We start from the raw sequence: 21,670 nt of genomic DNA, 5'->3' as shown, positions 1-21,670 counted from the left end.
GTCAGGAATGGAAGCCAATCCAAAGTTCTCAGTTTGTATAGGTGTACAAGGATGTGTGTGTGGGAGTGCATACATGTGTGAAAGCATGTTTGCGTGAAAGCGAACATTCATCGATGTGTATATTGGATCAGGATGTTGAAGCTCTCTGTACACCGCCCTCTATAAGGCGCAGGTGTTTTCAGTCAAACCGTGGTTCCTACGTCTTCACCCGAAGGGTTTTAAGAGACTGGCATTCCTTTTAGACAGTGTCCCTCTGCACTGCAACTCTGGAAAGACTGTGTGCTAACTGCAGCTACTGCACACACTAGCCCACTAACTTTTTTTTTACTGTCACAGCTTCATATTGCCAAACTTTCTTTCAAAGCAAAAGTTACAAACATGTACTTTCTCCATGTTGCTATCATGTCGATTCCTGTAATGTAAAACTCAAAGCGTAACATCTTTTACTTCGTTCACATAGTTTACTGTTTTTTTCCACTAGGGATGTAAAGCATTGAGAGAGGGAGGAATGGTACAAACACAGAAGGGAGACCTAGATATCTTCCTCTCTGTGGTTATATATGAGTATTCCCCTGAGCGTTTTGGGCTGTAAGAGATGTAAGCATGCATACTCCCCCAACACACAGATACACACAGGAAGTTGGGCTTTGTATTAAGGCTTAATCTCCATTTCAAATTTTTTTCCTACATGGTGAAATGAAAAACACAGTTTAAAAGACTCAGAAATGAATGTAATTACTTTGAGAATAATTAAAATGTAGTCTGTCAATGAGTTAATTAGAAAGGATCATGCATGTAATCTTACAAATTTTTTTATGAAACTTCACCTGATTTGCTTGAAGCAGTATATGCGCAGAGGGAAAACATAAATCCATTTACAGCATCTCAATTGAGGTCAGTTGAAGTTGGCTATGGATAATTTCCCTGTGGGTGGCAAGGAGAACTTCATGTCAATCCTTTTTCGATCTTTGTACAATAAAAATAAATGAGACAACTCCCATGGCCCCCAAAAATGAGGGAAAATGAAATAAATTCTGCTTTGTAAAAGAAGTATCTACCTACATCTCTGAACTGAAGCTAACATTATTAGAAAAAGGTGACTGACAACAGCTTAAATATTTAGCTTTTATCCTTAAAAGCACTAGTAATTGAATATGATACTAATACAATAACTAATGCTTTGGTAATTTGAAACATTATTGAGAATTACTTTCTATTTGGCCGCATCTAATGCCTAAACTTTAAGAAGATTAACCAACATCTAGATGGTTTGGTAGATACTGTTTTGTTTGGGAAAAAAGCCTACACCAGCCTATAGATCGCCTGGAACTGTCAGAGGCAGTACTTTACCATTGTGGGTAGATGTCCAGAAACATATGGGGTGTAACATTAAACTCTGTAATTGTTCCTCAATTCGGTTGAATTATAATTTACAACAGAACTCTTTGAACTTTAGCTGATCCTCTGGGGGAATCCATAGCATTTAATTTCTGTTTAATGTGATTTCTTCATTCCAAATGTTCAAAGAGTGTTATTTTCTTTCTGGGTCTTTGTCATTCATGAAAGTATAACTTACATCAACGGTCTTTGGAGTTCTGGGAAATTTGCCATTCACTGACCACCTGGTCACATACTAAGACTTTACTGGCTTATTGTCCATCATTTACAGGACAATGAAGAAAATTGTTGGACATTTGAACATTCTTTAAAATTTAAATCAGAACTTTTGCGTTTGGCAGGACAAATATTTGAAGTGAGTAACTTAAGTGAGTGAGATGATTAGATTGTTTCCAAAGTCTTTACCCAGTTTCATTCAGATTTACTGTTTTTCAAATTTGAATATTTGAGGACTGGGCATGGACTATTGCTTACTTGTGAAAATAGATTTAAAAGTAATGGGGTTTTTTTGGTTAAAAGGGGTTATTTCCTAAATAGCTTACAGTGCAAAAGCATTAATGGAAAAAATTATATTTTGGAAACTGTAAATTATTTGTAAGTTTCCACAACTAAATCAAAAATACAAAACTGAAAGTTCAGGATATCAAAACAACACTAAAAGATATACCATTTTAGAAGAATTTTAGTTTTTTAGGAGGCAAATCAAATCTCAAAGAATACTGTCTGCCCCAACAAGCACCGCACTCCGAATACACTAAAACGAATGTCTATTGTCAAATTAGTCGACAACAAAAGAAAACAGTCAACATATACCAGGATTGGCTACAAATAATTTTAATAACTATAAAAGATTAGTTAAATAGGATTTAATTGACTCTCCTGTTACTAAATGTGTTTGACAAAAACTTTGTGACAATATTGCATTTACTAATTTTTTAAAAGTATGTTTATCTGAGTGACAAAGCTGCCACAGTTTCAACAGCAGATGTCACTAGTGAGAAATGAATGAACCACCTTGTAATGAACCTTTGGGCAAAGCAATGGGCTGGGAAGCTTCATTGTTTCACAAGGCTTCATTTGGCCATCACTTGTGCTAACAACAAAGTTAACAACGGAGTTTGTCAACATACATAGTGTCAAAAATATACCCACATGCTTCCCAAATGTTAATAAAGTAATTTTCAAGTGTTTTTATATATAACCTCACACCTGAAGAAGAAGAATATTCTAACAAAAGAGCCGGACACGTCACTTCTGCTTCAGCGTGTAATATTATCTGAGGAGGAAGTTCCGGTGCTCTTCAAGCACTAGCCTCCCCCTGCTGGGGGATCTGACCACTACATCAGCCAAATCAAACCTGCCAATCTAAATTCTGATGAGATCAAACACAGAAGAGTACATCTCTTCACACACCAACCAAATTATCTGGCCCACCTGCTGTTCTTCCCATTACTTCCAGTAAGGTTAGTCTGATTCTTGGGCAAGCTAACCAAGAGTTAGACTATATTTTCTGGATGCACCAGAAATTATACCTCTGAAAAAAAAGGGGGAAAATGGAAACCACCAAACAAGTAATCTGTACCTAGTTTCACTCTCAAACTCAAATTCATCCAGGGATATAATTTATATTTGAACACTGGAGGACACCCAAGGAAATACTTAAAGGCTCCAAAAACTCTAGTTTAATTCATGCTTGTGATATACTTCGTATACTCTGCAAGTCCTTGGCGCTCATCACAAATCAGTGGTGTATAAACATAATTTAAAGCAGACAGAGTTGGTCTTAATTTCACATCCACCCCTGGACAGCATATTTATAGAAAATAGAAGTCAAATTCCCACACTGATTTATACTAGCAGTGACTGTGGGATTTGGAAAAAATGTATACTCACTCATAATGAAAGGAATGGAGTAGTTTTTAGGGGATTTAGTTGCTGTTTTTCTTTACTTTTGTATTTTATAATTGTAAGCGATTTTTAAAGAGAAGTTATTTTATTCCTGTTGTTACATTCAGAGGACATTAACTTTTAAGCTGTATGACTTAGGTCAAGCATTTTTGGAAACCTTTTAAAAGCTTCTCTTAGCAGTACAGTACTTACAAATTTTCATCTCTCTGCACGAATATAATTTTTTTTATTTGTGGTATTTATATTTGTGTTATGGAAATAATACAGGGATTGACCTTTGATTAAAATATGCAAAAGAATATTTTTTGAGCACTGGATTACTTAGTAATGTTCCCTAAAACATTACCAAGCAGAACATTGTTGGTATCTTCCCTGCAGTCATCAATGTCAGTGGTAACTTCTGTTCTAAACCTGACCTGTTTGTGTAGGCACGGTACAAATCTTGTTTTCTATCTTTTTAATTCCACTACAGAATGAAACCTGGATTGTAGCTCAAACTCCTTACTTTCTACTCTTTTTTTAAGCATTGATTTATTGTAATGCGTGTCCCATTCCTTAGGTAAAATTCACCTTACAAAAATATGTTGCTTTAACAAATATTTTATTTTAATAGTGCATCACTCATTGGAAACTGATATACAGCAAATTAAGCATGGCTGCTGAATAAACCTGGGAAGGCATGCTGTTTTATTCAACATGTGACATTAGCTCAATCGGCCCATGGAAACTGAAACTCAGTCCTAATAAAATATCTCAAGCCAACCCAAATGTATTAAATAAAAACAACTAAATCTCCTAATGGTGAAAGAAACCTTATAACCAAGTGGAAATGTGTTCCATGTTTTTCATTTTCATTCAGCGAGAATGATTCATTTAAAAGACCACATCTCAACAGGCTCAACGCATCCAAGTCTGCATTGTTAAGTGCAAAATCATTTTTTGCCAGTTTGCTTTCATTTAATTTCACAACTAGGGTCTGACATTAGTTCTAATATCAGAATTAATGATTTATCTATGCATCTTTTGTTCACTACTGAAGAGGAAAAAAACAGTCTAACACAATAAATTTCAGTTGTTAAATAAAGTTTTGTGGTATACTCAAGTCCTTTGCTCCATTGGAAAAGATAGATGAACGTGAAGAAAGTTTATTTTGAATCCCTGTCAACTTTGGATGCTGGCCGAACACCTTCACATCACGACTTTAGTAGTTTGGAAGTATGGTTTGAATTATGGCGCAAAAAAAAAGATTCATTCATTTTCTTGTTTTAAAATAAATGTAGTTTCAAACATCTGAAACCATTTTGACGGTAATATTGGCTTCTTGCAAACTTTTTCCCCGAAACTATATTTTGGTAAATTATAAACTCCACTTTCATAGCAAAGGCAAGGCAAGGTTATTTTTATAGCACTGCACAGAAAGTAGTTCAAAATGAATATGGAAACCTAAAAAATGACATTAAAATATAAAAATACAAAAATGTAAGCATTAAATAAAAAACAAGGAAAGATAATGATTTTAAAAATTAGAAAAGAGAAAAGAAACTGATAAAGCAACCTTTAGCCTTTCTGTGTAATGTTTCAGTAAACAATAACAGTCTCTGTCCTTTGTGCACATTTCAGGTTTTCAGGAAGGCTATTCCAAAACTGAGGAGCATAGAATCCAAATGTTGGCTAACCATGTTTAGTTTCCATCTTAATCTTAATTTAGTCTACAATTTTGCATAAACATTGCTTTGATAAACTGAGAGGTCAACATACGTCAAAGTAGGGTCTAGGGTTGGGGTTTAGGATTGTCTGGGAGGTGAAACTTCATCCCAGTCTCAAGAGGTGTCCAACAGGTTAGAAGAAAAGCATTTGTATCGTTTGATGGTGCCACTCCCAGGTTTTACGATGGGGGAAGTACTTCCAGAAGGGTCTGTATTTAGTTAGTTAGGTTATGCAACATGTAATATTTTGCATAATGGGCAAGAAAACTAATGTGTTTGATCTCAACATTATTTTCAATTGTAATTCACAATCATGCAACACCAAATACTTTTAAGTTTGTTGTCAAAGATCTGAGAAGGTTCTCCAATCAACATATACACATGTATAGTTTTACAGAAATATGCCATCAAAATTTCATTGAACCTACAGCACTGCCCCCACTCCCTTGAACAAAGTTCATGTCAAAAAAATAAAAAACAAACATAGTGGATTACTCTCAGGAAAGAATAAAACGCAAAAGGAAAGACGTCCTCCCAAACTCACAAAAAGAACAGAAAAGAAAGAATCCTCATAAAAGAAAAATGTACTGTATTTGATTAATAGAAGCTACATAAAACATAGTAGGAATGGTATGTATCAAAATGAAAAGGTCAAAATAAATATGTTTCACAATCATAAAAAAGTGAGAAGGGGGTAGAAAGAAAAGCTATGATATGCAAACCTCTAAAGGCTTTATCTAACCATTCCATTGATCAGTTTGTGGTGATGGTATTAAATATTCCACTTGTCATAATGAAAAGTTAAAGTGAAAATCATAGACACTAAAATCTTAAATGACTATATAAATGAAAACTAAAGCCCAGTTAGAACGTGGACAAATATGTTTGACAAAAAGAGTAGAGGGAAAAAGCGCCCCTGGGAGGAAATAAGGTCCAGTGAAAAGTGAATGAAATAACACACAGTGAGAGGGGGAGGTAATAAAGTTCGGAAGTTCAAATGAAGTGCTCATCTGGGCTCTTCTAGAAAATGTGGGAAAAAACCTGGTGGCATATCATAAAGACTATTCCAAGTAAAGTTAAACTTGGAATACGATTATTTGGAACTTATTCCAAGTAAACTTAGAAGCATGTAAACTCCAAGTTTACATGCTTCTAAGTTTTGAACCTTGCTTCTACTTTTCGCTGCATTATTGATGTTTCCCAATCGTCTATCTCAAATAACCTCATCTTTTTGTGCTGTTTCACTTTTTTTTGATGGATCTGATTGTGTGTGAGTTTCTTATTTCCGCTCCTAATTATGATGCACCACAGGATTTTTGGATTACACAGCTCATTGGGAAAACTCTTTATACACCCACTAATAAGCGATATAAATCACAAGTACACATATCTTCACTCACAGACATGCAACTATACGAACACGCACACACACACACCCCAACACACCCCCGCACACACCTTTGAGCTATGACGAGATCATATACAGTATATATTACATTTCTGATTATTTTTAATCACAATAACGTGGCCTATTCTGTTACTGTGGGACTGCAAGAGTCATACAAATTAACACCCTAATCAAAAGACTCCCCAGGACTTTCTCTGACTGCAAACAGACGAACCCGCCCTGCTTGCCTTAACCACAAAACATACGTCAGCGCTCAAGATTTCGCCATTGTGATGTCATACCCTCTAAAAGTTAGGTTGAGAGAGAGCAGGAGATGTAGATGCACAAAATATAAACAATTTAGAAACGTGTACATGTATACAGAGCACAATTACTCAATGATGGCTAGTAGTGAGGATATGAAATGGCTGTGGGCGGGTTTAAGAGTGAGCACTTGGATGTTCTTATGGTCAAGAGGGTCATAAAGGATGAGTTCAGGGTGGGAGAGGCGGTGAGTGGGGGACAATGGGGCATATAAATGTCACACTGTTGAAATAATTTTCCTGTCAGGGTCTGTGGTTGAAACCTTAGCCTCACTTTCACTGTTCTGCTATGCAAAATAAGGGTGTTGAAATCCCAGAGCCTGGTTAAGAAAAGAATAATGCAGCCAAACGTGTGTTTGACACCCTCACATCTATGTTTTTTCTACATTTGTTTCAAATTGTTAGGACATGAACTGTCTCTTTTCCCCTGAGTCTAATTCCATCAGTCATAACTTCATCAGCTATAATGCAACCTCAGATGCTTATCCTAATCCTATGGCATATTACTATTACAAAGTTAGAGACAATGATTGTGCCCAAAGGAATCTTAAAGCAAATTTATAAAGAATAATTTTTTGCAATGATTGTATTTGGACAGGACAGGAATAATTCAAGCAGGGTACAAAGATGCCGGGGGGTTTACTTGAGCTTCAAAATGACCCAATACCAACTGGATGAGGCTCTACTACCTACCTCAGTCCAAAAACATCATAGCCTAAAATCAACTACATAAAATGGCTCTGTTGCTCTTGTGTAAAGAGTGCTCACACACAAAAACATTGCACATACACCCTTTGCTGTGTAAAACTTCAACTCTTTAAATAATAAACTGACTGTAAAAATCTGTGAAGCCCTCTGACAACTTTATAGCTGACATAAACTCATTTCTACATTTATTAGCCCATTAGCAACACTTAGCAAGTATCCTAACAAATTTGAAAATATTTACTTTATACTCCAGAAAAGTGTGCTGTCAAATTCTCACATCTACATTTAAACAATTTCAGATATGGATTTTAAAATATAGATAAAGTGGTTTTGTAAATACCTGTACATTTTTAAAATATATTTGAAATGACACAGGACACATTAGAGCAAAAGGGTAACAAACCTACTTCCAGATTTTGGGACTTTGTTGAACAGAATCATAATCCACAAACAGAGAATACAAAAAACAGTGATAACCTTCCCAGGAGCGGCAAACCTACCAGAACTATTCCAAGAGAATTTATTTGACTCATCAAGGAGATCACAAAAGAATCTGCAACACCTAAAGAACAACATTTACTTACTTTCAGACTAGTCTTGTGAATTAACAGTACGAAAGGGACTGGGCAAATACAGTCCCCGTGGGAGAATTTCAAGGCCTAACTCACTGCTGACCTAAAACAACCCGATGGTCTGACTCACATTTGATCTCGATGATCCCTGAGACTTAAAAAAAAATCTGTAAACTGACAGAACACGAGTGGAGCTTTTTGGAAAACGGAGATCCCATTACATTTGCCATGTAACCTAAGACTGTTATGCATTTCAGGGCTCAGCCTGGCCTGGCCTTGTTTCAAACCCGAGTTGGGCGTCTTAGCTTTAGCCATCAGGGCCCAGTCCAAGCCCTGGAATTCCAAGAGATGAAGTTCCATTCAGGAGATGAGGCTATTTTGAAGTCAACTTTTGATAGGTTAATTGGTCGTGGGACTGGATACAGAGATGAGTCATATTCCAGATCTCCCAGTCAAAGGTTGCATTAGACTGACTACCCATCAATTTATAATTGATAATAGTGATACTTGTTTGTATTTAATTGTCACCCATCCATCCATTATCTAACACATTTATCCCTGCAGAGTCATGAGGAGGGGTGGTGCCTTTCTCCAGCAGTCAGTGGGCGAGAGGAGGGGTAGACCATGGACAGGTTGCCAGTCCATTGTATTTCATTTTCATTCGATTTAATTAATGTTCAACAAGCTGGATATAGAATTCAGAAATGAATAAATGTAACTTTTTTCTCTGCAGTAACAATAAACACCGACAGTGGCTCCAGTAATAAATTAACAATAAAATTAAATCATAGCACTTAAATTATGCGCACCTGCTTGTACTTAATCATCTGTCTTAGGGTTTTGATCTTGATCAAAATTATGTCAATCTGCTGCAGTGGTTCAGCTACACCAAACGCAAGTCCAGCTCACACATGAAACTCAGATGAATTTTTTTTTTTATTGATTTAGGTAAAGCAGAGGGTTTTTTTCAGCTTTTTTCTGCACAGCGGGATTTGAAGCAACCGGTGTGGTGCCATATACCGCCATAACCTCCAGCTCATCGATTGCTGAAGTGCTCAGAATATTTTTCATGACTTTCCAATCAAATTGCGGGTCAAAGCCAGCTTGCTTTAGTGTCATGATGTCATGAGGCCACCTACTCTCTCGCAGTAAGTGTGTCCTTTTGTTCTGTTGCCTATCTGATCTCTAATCCTCACCTTACTGTCATCTCCTTCTTCCTTTCTGACTGTCCATTTTGTTCAGCTGGTCTTCACAAAAACATTATGCATGCATTTAAGCAGCAGAGCTCAGGCAGTGATCTACATTTGGCTATTTGCTATTTAAGGAAGCTTTTGTGTTTGCCCCTTTAGGCCACTGCTGAGGATACCATGTGGGAGCAAACGAGGTTCTAGAGAGACTTAAGGCTAGTTTTCTAGACAAGTTCTGATTACAATTTGTTCTACACAAAATACAGCTAAATACATAAATATGTGCTGTTCTGTTTCGGTTTTCAGTTTGTGGCTGCAGCAGAAAATAGGTTTTGTCTGCATGATGGTGAAATGTATTTGGGGAGACTTTTTTCCGCAAATTACAGTCTTTGCAAGTCCTAATCAGATCTCAAAAACAACTAGATAGGATATCTCAGCAGCACCCACAAATTTACATTTCACACATATACACACATGAACACACCCCTACAAGGGGACACATACACAAACACATACAGATAGAGTATTAGTACATCTGGCTGTCAATACCTCTGGCTCACAAAGACGCCCCTAAATACTGAAAGCTCTTTTTCCGATCACAGCGTGGGGTAGTCAACTAATTCCTTGTATATGTACGTGTGTATTGAGAGTGTATGTTTTCAGCTGGCACCTTTCAACCTTGGCAGAAATGTGTCTCCTGGCACTCACAGGAACAAATTTGTCTTTGGTTGGTTTGGTTTTCGTCTCCAACGTGGGAGCATGTGGGCATGTGCATGTGTGGGTAATGTAGCTGAGAAGTCTGCTCATTATCACCAGTGCACACAGTGAGCATGCGGTCAAAGCTTGAAGAGAAAAAGAAGAAAAAAAAGGGTGTGGAAAGTTGCGACTAAAGGGGAAGGGGTGGGTCTGATGAGCTCTGGATATGAAAATACTCATTTTGTTTGTTGTGGTGAAGATAGAAAAGCTCATTTGACTCATGATTGTGTACAAGAAATTACTATCATAAAAATAAAGATCAAATGCTTTTCTGTCATTGTCACTGTCCTCTTCTTTAGAAGAAAAAAAAAAACATATGGAGACGAGTTTCATGGCCAGCATACATTAAGCGATTCAGTGGAATTTTAGCAAAATACTGTGTGTGTGTTTTCCCAGCTTGCCTTAGTAGTGTCTTGTTGTGGTCACTGGCCATGTGGGTGGTCTCGGGTTTGCTTCGACTGCTCAGAATCATTTCCATTTAAACATATCTGCGGTCCTCAAAGCAAACCACCAATGGATCCACTCCATCGGAGGTAACACCAAAAGCTTTGCCCTCCGCGTGACCGCTGGTATGCATTGTGCGTGTCATGTTTATCATGTGTGTGTTTATGCTTACGCCGTTTGAATGTGTGAATACAGCCAATTCGCTGTCGCCTGTCCTGTGGCAAGCTGGCAAAAAAACAATTTCTCATGTAGTCCAGAAACAAAGTTGAAGTAGTGTGAGTGTTGATGGATTGATGTGTTTTGAATAGCAGGGCCCCTTTAGGGCATTGTCTTCAAATCATCAGTGACTCCTCTCTGAGGGGTTCCTTCCCACCTCAAACAGTTGTGCAGATTGGATCACTGGGAAAGAATTTGGACGGCTTTTCAGAAAACACCATCATTTATGTGTCTTTCACTTGCTTTGTCTTTGAGAGACAGACCGTTGGGCAGAGGGGGACTAAGAGTCAACTGACTGGAAAACTTCACATAAGATAAGCTAAGTATATAATGAAATGTAAGCAGGGGTGGACACACATCAATCACTTTATTAGTTACACCTGATTATTTGCTTAATACAATAGCAATGAGAAATCTACATGGTAAGAAGACAACTTGCTTATGTTCAGAGGAACACAAGAGGGTAGAAAGAGGATTTAAGTGACTTTGCACTTGGTATTGTTGTTGGTGCCAGATGGATCATTGTCTCACTATCTGATCTTTGCATTAGACTTTGGATCATTTAGAAAACAGTAATGTACCTTACATCCCACAGTATATGCTACCTTCAAATGTCTATATTTATAAGGGAGTAAACATAACATTTGTCCATGTTTAATCAAATTTAAAATAACACTTTGCAGCTTCTTTCAAGTCAAATTAGATGTCACAGGATTAAAAGATAATTAGTACATGTCCATGTTGCAATTTAGGTTGAAGAACAAAGCGTGAAGGGTTGGCTTTCTAACCTAAACCAATGACGTGGCATGGGGCCACAAAATGTCATGGATTTGATGACAAAATATTTCTCTCAGTTATTAGAGCACATGTCTCCAACCCTGGTCCTCGAGATCTATGTCCTGCAACATGTGATTCAAATGAATAACTCATTAGCAGGCCTTTGCCAAACTTGATGGCATACCAGAAAGGTAATCAAATCATTTGATTCAGCTGCATTGGAGCAGGCATGTACCCTAAAAGCTGTAGGACAGTAGAAGTGGTGTAATGGTGTGGTGGTTAAACATTGCACCCAGTATGCATGATATCATAAAAACCAGTGATATGCTATAATGTTGGTGAATATTGCAGTGTTCATATGACTTGCGATTAAGAGGTCCCAGATGAATTTACTGCTGAAAATAAGTCAATAATTCCATCTGATGGATTTATTGAAAACTTTGTTTTAATTTCTTGACTTTACCAGAACATCTGAAGTTGAACATCCCCAGTGACCCTAGGATGTTGTGGAGCAGAAGACTCACATTATGGATGTGCAGCTGAGAAATCTGCAGCAATTGTGTGACAGTATGATGTCAACATAGACCAATGTTTTTGAGTTATGTTTTGTTAAGGCTGTCCTATAAAGAATTAAGGGAGTTCTGAATGCCAATGAATGTATTTTAAATAAATGTTTTAAAATTTGCAATGTGAATCATTTTGACTTCATCCGTGTTCCTTTTCCTCTGTTAAACTGTATGGTTCTAGTTGTCCATCTCTATTTCTTACAAGAAATTTAACTTTGTCTGCAGAAAGTTTTTGAGTCTGTGTGCATTTGTAGGCCTTTTAGCATTCTAGTGTCCAGTCATCGTTAAGGCTAAAGAGCTTACACAAAACATAGATGAACATTTATCACTCACATGAAGGACTGTGGTAATAGGGTGTGACTGCTCCACAGAACGAGGACTGCTTTCCCAAGGCAGCTTTTTGCATACACACAGCACCCATTTTCTCACAACTCATCTAGCTGAGTGGAAGGAATCACGGACCTGATTGGATGGGTGTTACACCAAAACAGCTCCAACTTATTATCCCCATGACAGATGACAAGCAAGTCAACTTAAACACATAGAAACCCCCCGTGCCCCAGAAAGCTAGCGATAATTGCAGTGACCAAGTTGAAGGACGCGAAACCTAAAAAATAAAACAGCAGAGATCACTATTCTAAGATACTTTTTTCAGAGCAGGTGAAGGGTGTGTGTAAAACTAAAGTGTTGAGTACTGAAGAGAGAGGAGGAGATGGAGCATGCCCAGCTGTTGACCACAAGGATCGTTTTGCTGACATTGAGACCGCAGCAGCGCTTGCCCTGGCTGGCACTGACAGCATCTCAGGAAAACTCAGCTGTCATTTTCTAAAATGTTACTCCAACAACAGCGCAAGCTATATATGACGTTGGTGCACACGATGTGAGTGGCTCTATGATGACAGAAAGGACGTCTATCGCTAAACAGATACAGATGTGTTGTAGCTGGTCTTCAGCCGTCATGTCTTGGTCTTTATTGTCTCTCGATGGCTGGGTGGGGGCTTCCTCTGGGGCAGCAGTTCACATGAATGACAGAAAAGGGAAACAACAGATGTACAAGAGACACACATGCGTGCCACATTTCTGCTTTGGAGAAGACGCTGCTTCATGTGGCTTAAACTGAGAACAAAAGAGCCATCAGTGTGGATTAAAATTTCAGGTCTAAACCTTTTCAAACAGCAACTTCTAAAGAGTCTTCAAATAACTCAACATTCAACAAAAATACATTTTAAACAATATTTTATTTCAAAAGTACACAAACAGGAACAATATCTTCTTATAAGGCAAAGCTTAATTATTACAACCACTCACATCAGAGAATCTCTGAGTCACAGTTTATGGGTACCACTTGCAAACTATAAATAAACTTTTTTTTCTTTTCATATACAGTAGATATTGTAACAGATTTTTTTTTCATTGTGGAAAAAAGATAATTAGACAAACATCATATAACAATCCCAGCCACATGTAACATCTTTAGAATATATATTTTTTTAATCTTCAGAATCAAAAAAAAGTCCATGGAAAGTCCGAACAGGCCAGGGGAAAGTGCATCCATCTCTGTCCATGTGGGTGTTTCGTGGCTGTAATGCCCAATTCCAAACCCAGCTACAGACCCCAGTCCGTCGCTACAACCTGAAAGGACTGAACATTTTGGTACAAGTGTCAGCAGGTATAGCCCTAGATTATTTTTTTGTTCTTAAGCTTCTACTGGTGTGTTTTAACTTTTTCTACCATGAGCCTTTATCCCTCGTGCGATCCGATTATCGGAAGTCAAAAGTGCAGATGGCGCTGCACATTAAACCGACTAAAACAGAAAAAAGCAACATTAATGATGAAAATTCTCATCCACCCAGAAATGCTAAGCACCCTTCATCAAAAGCTACACTTTGAATGAAAAATCTTTCAGGGCTTTTTTCTAAGGTAGAACTTTCACCACTGAACTTGTTCTTGCCCCTGGTTTCTCAAACAACTGGTGGGGAGATGAAGAAAACCCAAATCCTGGTTTGGTAAGGGTCATAGAATCACAAAGTACATTCAATATTATATTTTGTACAAATTTTCTCCCACTACCTTTCCATGTAGCTTATATGATATTTCCAAATGATTGTAGTTGTCTTAGCAGGTTTAATATTATCCTTTGAACAGTCCTTTCAATTATTGCATGACCCTGAAGGGTGATATCTCTGGGCTGGGGATCATATTGGTGATGGGTTTGAATCGGGCACAGTTTCATACAGGACAGAAATGTTGTATTCTGTGGCTTCATTGCAATTCCTCATAACGTTGAGCCAAGCCAAACCAGGTCAAGCTGTGGAGTCAGGATCAGCTTTGGTCACCTATGGAGCAATGCCATGAGGGCTAAAAGCAGCGTGGCACTAAGCGATGTGGTGAGACCGCCAGCTCCTCCACACTCCATTGAATTCTCCTACAGTTACAGGAAGAATATATGAGAAGTAAATCCAGTGAAGTGTGCAGGTGAAGAGTGTGATACTTGTCAGTTGCAAATACCTCTGGATGAAAAGGGTGACAGGTATCTGGACGCCTCCTGTCTTTTTGCATCTTCAGTCTCTCACACTTGAGCGATTCGTTATGTGCAGTTGAAGTTAAGGTAAAAAAAAAACAACCCAAAAAACCTGAAAGTGTATGCTATATACACTGCTGTGGGTTTTTGTCACAACAACAAATTCCATTGTATTTAATTTGGCTTTTATGTTATAGAATACAACAAAGTGCTGCATAATAATACAGTGAAAAAAATGAAAGGAAAAATCTGAAAAGTGCACTCTGAATTTGTAATATGCCCCAAATGTAGAGGGATACATTTGTACCCCTCTACTCTGGTACAAATGTATGACCTTGAAAACCCAACTAATAAGTAAAAAGAACCATGTGATATGTCCAGCCGGACATATCAGCAGAAAAAACAGATATTAGTTGTGAATTCCACAAATCCACTATTTCTTTTATTTATGAAAATGTATGTATATGTTTGACTGCATCAAGCAATTAGCTGCATAGATGCATTTAAGGACAATAATGTTTTTGTACTAAACAAAAAACTCATGTCAGAAAAAATAAACCTCCAGTGTATGATAAATTTTCTTTTGTGGCAAAGCACCGGAATAGCACACGTTATGCTGCAGTGAGTGCTTTACGAAAAATAAACACTGGAGGACATGTTTATAGCCGATTACATTTCAAAGAAATGTGCACTGATTAAAAAAAAAACAAAAAAAAACACTTCTTGTGGTTAGAAACAAAAGTGTTTCTGTATAACTTTTCTGTATCAGTAACTGTATCAGCAATTGATCAAAGTGTTTACCAGGATTTAGTGCACACTGACTCACAACGCATTTTAAGGACTTGTAGATTGCTGGACTGTGTCTCCTTGCTCTAGATTCTGTCCCCTACAAAGATCATCTTTTATCTTCAATCAATACAGGAAAGCAAGACTTCTCTAAATTTTCTGTCCATCTGTGTTTAGGTCATCATAAACAATCTTTATGTCATTAACACAGGAATAGGCCGCCTGATATGTATGCCAGAAACAGGTGATTCATAATAATGACCACATGGATGCCTATCAAGTTTGCTTGATCTTCTTATTAAAGGACTTTTAGTTATTTAGAAAATAACCAAACTTAATCTTCCTCTTTCACCTTAATATTTACTAGTGGCATTATAACCACAGACATCCCCTGCTTTTCAAAATAAAACACTTATTGTTCTATTTGTCCAAAGTTCAACATTCTGTTTAATTCACTCTAATTTCATAATGTATAATGTACCTAAGGAGCATGTGTGTGTTGCTTAGACTAGACATCATTTACGGTTTCTTCTAAATGAGAAATTCTTTGTCTCAGAGTAAAGAAACTAACAGTCTTCAAACTAAATATGGTATAATCTATTGTAAAAAAAAAAAAAGGAGACAAATTGAGCACAGGGACCAAGAAGTGTAAACTAAATCCTTACAACGACACTTCAAATTCTTCAAAAAAGCCTTTGTGGTTTTATACAGTCTTAAAGTTAACACTAACCCCAACAAATGATAACAGATTTCTAAATTCTAATCTATTTTTGTAGTACATAAATACTGTATATTTATAGCATTGAAATGCTAAAGGTACCCACAGAGATTTTTCTTTTTGACTTATTAGAAAACTGAGACTGAATGTCAACTTTGGAAAAAAAAAAATACATCCCTGCCAACCTTCCCCTGACCTCCAAACACAAGTGAAGGATATACATAATTTCAAAGGGGTCCATGGTGATGGGTCCAAACTGGCTGCAGTCACACTTGTTGTCCACCACAACCATAAAAAGGTTACTGCTGGGGATCTGCTGAATCACAAATGACCTGCCAGTGAAAGCAGAACACCACAAGGAAAACGATGAAAAATGAGAAAACACGTAGGGAGAAGAAATTGTGTGATAAACAACAATTTATCACAATCGTCAAAATGGATGCGTTAGAAAGTAACTTCCAGATCGGTAATGTCGCTCGTGTTTGAATTCTACTCTAATGGATAAACTGTATTAGAAAGAATCCACACAACAAAGGACAAGGGCATAAAATACTCCATTCAGAGCTCTGAATAAACTTGGAGACGCACACAATCTCGGATGGACATGGCCAGACTGGACACACATACTAACTCTTTGCAACGTCTAGTCCAAGGTGAGCATCAATGAAGTGTTGCTGAATATAACACACTCCATCAAGAGACAAATGTGAACCACACTTTGGAGCATATTTCTTCCCACGTCTGTGTTTTACTGGCCTGGGAGATCAGGCCTCCTGCTTAGTGATTTATTTCCATGGAAGAGCTTTATGATGAAGAGAGCTCGTAAAGATTATATTTTTTTCTTTATGTTGCTCTGTCTTTTCTTTGGGTCTCTTTCTTTCTCTGTCTCATACTTCACTTTGGTTATCAAATATTTTATTTAATTATCAGATGTTAAAATAGTGTCCGAACAAATTCTTTCTGACGATAAGGAGTTCAACTGCTGACAGATTAAAGCTGGCCTAATATCTGCAGCAGTATTTCCTTCCTCACTGATTTAATAGCATTGTTCATTTAATCCTATTCCTAAAAGTATCTAATTCTTTAGTAGTACCAGTCAGCTACATTTTTTACACGTATCTCACTGTGACCAACAATGTCCAACATAACTACTTCAGCAGATTGATCAATTCAGTTCCAGGCAGTTACTCAGAATCTGCCAAAATTTCTATTACTACGTTTTCAACCCCTGTGCAGTGCCAGGCTCGTCGAGTTCTGACTACAGAAAAAAAACAGCAGAACAAGCTTTCTGGAGAAAACATTGCTAAACATATCATGACACTGCACAGCTGCTAGACTTGAACATATCCAGTGTTAGGAAAATAAGTTCCACATCCTGCATGAAAGCACAGATAGCCCAAAGACTCATTGAAGAATGCCTCAGATCCGCACAGATACTCAGCAACAACCACCAATGCAAACTCTTTTACTAAGACAGAAAAAAACAGACAATTTTCTTCTCTCTGACCTAATGAAAAGACTTGCTATACGTTTTCTGAGAAGGATGAAAGGAGGAAATGTTTGCAGACACCATAAAAAACAGCACTCACATTATGGGAAATAAATGTTTGAAAATAAGTGCTGAAAATGTTCAGAGACAGTGACTGTCCATGCCTTCCTTTCAAAGTTTTCATAAAATATTAACTTATTTCATGTTGACAGTTGGTGAAAAATAGCAGTATGTTTTTGCTTATGAGTTTGAATCCCGTACTTTTTTATAGTATAGGAAGTTGCATGAAAGTTGCACATTTCATGTAAAGGGAAATTTTTGCCCATTACATGAATAAGTCTTTGCTAAAATTTGGTTGCAGTTCTTTTTGCTGTTGATTTAACAGTTTTTATTATAACTATAGCTGCATGTTGTGCATGGTTTAGATTTGAAATTTAGACTCTTGATAATTGTATGTGTTTACTCAGTTAAAGATCTAACCCTAACCCTAACCCTACCCTTAAATAAAACCTCAAAAAAATGGTAAAAACAAATCAGGAATATTTAGTAGCTTTCATTTTTGAATGCTGCAATATCCTTTTACTTTCTTTTAATCATCATACACAAATAATCTCAACATAGTTTATTCAGTTGATTTCTAACATATTGGGAGTGAAAAATGTTAGGTTTAGGAAACCAAGCAGTCCTGTGAGTGGCCTCACACATTGTAACAAACAATGTGAGGCTACAAAGCCCAGTTTATCAGAAATATGAAAAACTAAAAGATACTGGGCAGATATCAGTAAAAATAAACAGATGTAGACACTACTTTTATTTGCTTTGAACCCTGTATAGACCTTGCACAAATGGAAATAAGGACTGTTCTTATTAATGCAGTTTGAAATAAAGATATGCTTGTATTTTAAAAGTCTTCAAGATGAAGTCACCTTCTGGCTAGAAAAACAAACTATGCAATGAATCTATTAATTCTGGGAAGCTAGAAAAGCACCAAATCAAACATACACTACATTGCTTCATTTAGACTAATACTTAATCCTCTGCGTTTCGGTAATGAATGTATACAAATAATGACACACATGCACACTGAGAATCAAAATACAGAAAGAGAAGTTTAACAGGCAAGAGTTTGGGCTCCGTTTCCTAAAGCATAAAGCATACACGCATGTCTCAATGAAAATATAACAGAAAGTCTCAGTGAGCCAAAACATAAAACAGATGTTTATCACAAGTACTTTTAGTTACAAATATGATTTGTAAAACTTCATATGCATAAAATAAAGAAATTATTTCACATTGTCAGATTTTTTGTATCAGATGAGGAGGATTTTTCTTTTTTTTTTATTGTAAAAGCGCATATCTCTTCATGGTGTCATCACTGGATAAAAATAACTCCGTCATGTAAATCTGAATGGGTGTGAGAGAGCCTGAGTAGGTGCTGCTGTATGTGTGTTTTGCGTTATGACTGGCTCCTCAACCGCATTTTAGACATGGCACCAACGGCGGTGGTTACCCTGCCGACCTTGAGGGGCTCTACAGTCAGCAGACACACAAGGAAAACACACATACACCCGCCAACACACGCACACAAACACAGATTTCCGAGCTCACTGGCAGTTCCACAGCTGGGAGCAATGAAGGGCCCATTGGAGGGATCCAGAGAACACCCCACAATTGCCTGACAGAAAATCCCAAATTGTTAATGGGGACCACACTCATTTTCCCATTTTTAAAAGGAAGCCTTTTTTCAACCTCTCCCTCATCCCTAAATGCCTCGTATTTCAAACTGCTGGAGGACAGAGTTGGGGGTTTGTGTGTGTTGCTGATGGATTGGCTGGATAAACGTATTTTTCACAGATAACAAAATGAAGTTAAAGTTTCTCTCATCCTGTTTGCCGTTTTATTTCAGTTACATTCTTATAAAGCAAACAAATGTAAAAAGCATGCCACTGCGGAAAGTTGCTAGTAATCTTTTGCTTTTTTTACATTTCTGAGTGTCGCTTACTTGATGCAGCCATCGCAGTCGATGTTGCCCATGTTCTCCTTGATTGTTCTTTCTGAGACGAAGGCAGGGTACTCTGTGTCACATGGCACCTGCATATGCGGACCTACCCTTCGAGCTAAACCAAAGAGGAGATTAACAGTGAAAAGAGAGAGGAGGAGATAATGAAAAATGAGAATGAAAGAAATGGCAAAGAAAAGGCAAATTTGAAGGAAAAGTTAAAGGACACTGAATAAAAGACTTAAATTATACATGTAAAAAACTCATCAAGTCATTAAAAAGGATTGGAGGCAAACCACTTAACACATCACATCCATGCAAAAAATGCAACCATTAAAGAACATAGTATTTTTGAAGCAGAACAACTCTTTTCTGCTTTAAAATGCCAATTTGAGGCATTTGTTCTCCCCAAACATTGCTTGAACACTACTGCCACCCAGAGGATTGAGAAAATTCTACAAGGTGGTTGGCAGTATCTTCCATTAGCAAACTAATTTATTTAACACAAGAAAACAGCTCTTAAGCTCAGCTTAAGCACAGAGTGCTTCTCATCTTTATGACAGAGATTTCTAAAGATGGCGGATTATATGTGTGATTAGAATGGAGTGGTTTAATTACAGCGAGTCAGCAGCACAGCATTGTTGTCTGTGCTTGTGTGTCGCATTAAAACCATATATGAGTATAAACGTCTGGGATTAGCTCAGCTTGAGTAGCTGTGTAGATTTGGTTACAGCCTTGCTAGGTTGTTGTGTTTCAGCCCTGTGTCACAAGCCCTGGTGTCTTTGTTGTAAAAAGATACAGAAAGTGCTGCTAAGACCTGAGGCTAGCCAGCTGTGAAATTGTCTCGAATGCTTGGCGAGTGGTGATGCCCAGCTTCACTTCATCCAGGATTAAAATGTGCAAGTAAAGCATTTTATGGAACTCTCATTTTGGATTTCTTTCTCCGTCCCTCTCTCGCTTTCACAAAAATATTTTGTTGGTTTTGGCTCCAATTAATGTGACACTTTGATGCTGCTTAGTGCAAGTCTCATTTCAGACAGGGAAATGGTATTCAGCACTCCATAAAGCATGAAGAATTACAGCATTTACTGCTTGTCGGTGAAAATATGAGAATGTGCATGTGTTCAAGGAAGAAAACGAGACATAAAAGTACAAGCAAAGACATAAACCAGAAAAGAAAAATACATACCTCTGCTTTTATAAAGCAGATATTATTTCTCTCCAAAATCAATGTTCAGTATGCACCTTACGAATCACACTGTAAATTTTTGGTAGTTACATAATAAATTTGGATTTGGGTTATTTCTTGCCACTGTTTTCATACTGACATTTTTTTTTTAGGGGATCTTATTATGGAAGCCTAAGTGCAAACGAGGAGATGGTGAAGGTAAAGATACAATGATGTCATTCAACCAATTTATTTTCCTTGAATTTTAACACAGGTGTTGTGGCCATTGATGTTAAATTTTGTGGATTGTAATTTTGACCTATTTAGTTTTCTTCTTTGGGTAGTTAGAATATATTTAAGTTAGTTTATCACCAAAAATTTGTAATTAATTTTTACATTTGGAATTGTTTAAATTACGTTGTTAATTGTTAGACCCTCCTATTAATTTGAGTAATTAAGAACACACCGGGTGCTTGGTGGAGGTCTATTGTTTGGTAAATGTCTGGCGTGTTGACGGGAGGTTTTGTAAATAATTTTCTGACCACTTTTTAGAGTTTCAAACATCAAATTAAGATTATTTTTCATTTTCAACTAAGTTGCAAGACATTTTTTGGTAATTATCTTGTCTCTACTTTTACAGGAAATAAATCACACATATTTTTTACAAAACAATCAAGTCAGAAGTGCGTGCAATCAGCACTGTCTTGTAAAGACAAGGGAAGCAATTGAAAGCAGTATTTTTGTTGTAATATGGATCAGCAAAACAGTAGCCTCTGCTCAGTTGATCTAAGGGGCAGAATTGACTAACAGCTCAGAGCTTTAATGCATAAATCTCAAAATTAGACAAAACTCTTAAAGTAGATAGTAATTAGTAAAGTGGAGTTTTTCAGATTCCAGTTAGGATTCTTTCAGTAAAGTTTCTATCATCTGAAAACTACCAAGGGCTTTATTTGTAAAATCTACAACAGAAAAACCATGAACCAGAAAAACCTCCAAAACTACTGACAACAAAAAACAAATTAATTTGTTATTCTGATCAAA

At 37.1% G+C, this 21,670-nt stretch overlaps 1 protein-coding gene across 2 annotated transcripts in view; it reads right to left on the bottom strand.

Moving 5' to 3' along the window:
• Positions 1-13,167: 13,167 nt before the first annotated feature.
• Positions 13,168-21,670, bottom strand: part of LOC102233586 (voltage-dependent calcium channel subunit alpha-2/delta-3) — a 113,355-nt gene continuing 104,852 nt past the window's right edge. For both annotated transcript variants that reach the window (XM_023334655.1, XM_023334661.1), the window contains 4 exons: positions 19,465-19,579; positions 16,193-16,305; positions 14,457-14,539; positions 13,168-14,373 (listed from right to left, as the gene is read on the bottom strand). In XM_023334655.1, coding sequence (XP_023190423.1) covers positions 14,281-14,373; positions 14,457-14,539; positions 16,193-16,305; positions 19,465-19,579 — 404 coding nt within the window. In that variant the 3' untranslated portion in view covers positions 13,168-14,280. The remainder of the gene's footprint in view (positions 14,374-14,456; positions 14,540-16,192; positions 16,306-19,464; positions 19,580-21,670) is intronic.

The sequence above is a fragment of the Xiphophorus maculatus genome, chromosome 1 (genome assembly GCF_002775205.1).
Source record: "Xiphophorus maculatus strain JP 163 A chromosome 1, X_maculatus-5.0-male, whole genome shotgun sequence".
Classification (NCBI taxonomy): Eukaryota; Metazoa; Chordata; class Actinopteri; order Cyprinodontiformes; family Poeciliidae; genus Xiphophorus; species Xiphophorus maculatus.
Note: the sequence above shows the minus strand (reverse complement) of the source record. Positions and strands in the feature narration are given on the sequence as shown.